The sequence below is a fragment of the Priapulus caudatus genome, unplaced genomic scaffold, assembly GCF_000485595.1.
Source record: "Priapulus caudatus unplaced genomic scaffold, Priapulus_caudatus-5.0.1 Scaffold1047, whole genome shotgun sequence".
NCBI classification, from domain to species: domain Eukaryota; kingdom Metazoa; phylum Priapulida; class Priapulimorpha; order Priapulimorphida; family Priapulidae; genus Priapulus; species Priapulus caudatus.
Window position 1 is genome coordinate 57,686 of NW_014578108.1, and position 1,364 is coordinate 59,049.

At 44.2% G+C, this 1,364-nt stretch overlaps 1 protein-coding gene across 1 annotated transcript in view; it reads left to right on the plus strand.

Moving 5' to 3' along the window:
* Positions 1-171: 171 nt before the first annotated feature.
* The window catches only part of LOC106815128, a 7,177-nt gene continuing 5,984 nt past the window's right edge, over positions 172-1,364 (plus strand). The window contains exons 1-2 of the mRNA XM_014819557.1: positions 172-331; positions 817-965. Of these exons, the coding sequence (XP_014675043.1) occupies positions 258-331; positions 817-965 (223 nt within the window). The 5' untranslated portion in view covers positions 172-257. The remainder of the gene's footprint in view (positions 332-816; positions 966-1,364) is intronic.

Genomic DNA, 1,364 nt, shown 5'->3' on the forward strand with positions numbered 1-1,364 from the left:
TCTCTCTCTCTCTCTCTATCACCCCTCTCTCTATCTCTTTATCTCTCCCTCTCTCTCTAACCCCTCCTCTCTCTCTCTCTCTCTCTCTCTCTCTCTCTCTAACCCCTCTCTCTCTTTCTGTTCCCTCTCTCTCTCCCTTTCTCTCTTCCTCCTTTCTCTCTATTTCTGTCCATACCCGCAGTCACCGGTGGCCGGCGCAGTACTGGAAGGACGCGTCCGTTGCTGAGTGGGCTGCGGAATTCGGCGGAGAGAAACAGATGATGTCAACCTTCGGTCACATCAATGACGTCGTCGGCATGAGAGCTCCCTATCTACAGATGGGAGGCGATAGGTGAGCGAAAATCGTCACAAATCAAAGACACTACTACTACTAGACATCAAAGACATTAAAATATAAATCGATACCCGAGCATTCAAGGAACGCGTTTTTCTAAAGCGTGAAAATTGGAAGACGCCACGTGAAAGATTAACAGTAATAAATATAAGATTTTTAATTAGCGGTAATACCATAGTCGTGCAGTAGTAATTATAGGCATACATTAGTAATACTATAGCAATACATTAATAATACAGCAGTATTACCTTAGTAATACAGAATCGATACCTACATTGGTAACGCAGTGCTTATACTATAGTAATGCATTACTTAATGTATAGTGTTAATACATTATTAACGCAGTAGTAATACATTAGTAACACAGTATTAATATAGCAATAATGCATGTGTAATTACGGATTAATGCCTCAGTCATATAACTCAGCCATACGGTATAACACAGTCGTAATGCGTGAGTTATACAACGCTAAATCCCGCAGGCAATTTGAAATGATGTCCGAAAACGGATACACGTGGGACGCCAGCTGGTCAACGAACATGAACGATCCGCCGCTCTGGCCATTCACGCTGGACTATGCTGCTAAGATAGACTGCTCCGTGCCACCTTGCCCCGTGCACAGCCACCCAGGTATGCAGGGATACTGGGTAAGCCCCCGGGGAAAGGGGGATCATCTCACAATCGAAAGATTTGAGGTAGATGAAATCAGAAGTTAGATGATGGTAGAGCAGCTGCGAATGTCTAAGCGACAATAAGATTTGACACAATTTATGTTTGTAAGATTTGACTCGCCACACGTTATGTACATAATATCTACTATATAATAGTAGAAAGAGCCGAAGTGTCGTTTTCCGTATCTCCTCCGAAACCGTGCTCGCGCGAATCGAGCTGGGGCCCCTTCTGGGCGTCGCGAATACATTCCGCTACGTTAGAACGCGATTTTTCGATCGTAAAGTGACTTTTGGAGGCAATTTTCTAAGAAGTTATGTGCCCGAAGAAACTTCGGCATTCGTCGGAAACCCGCACCAA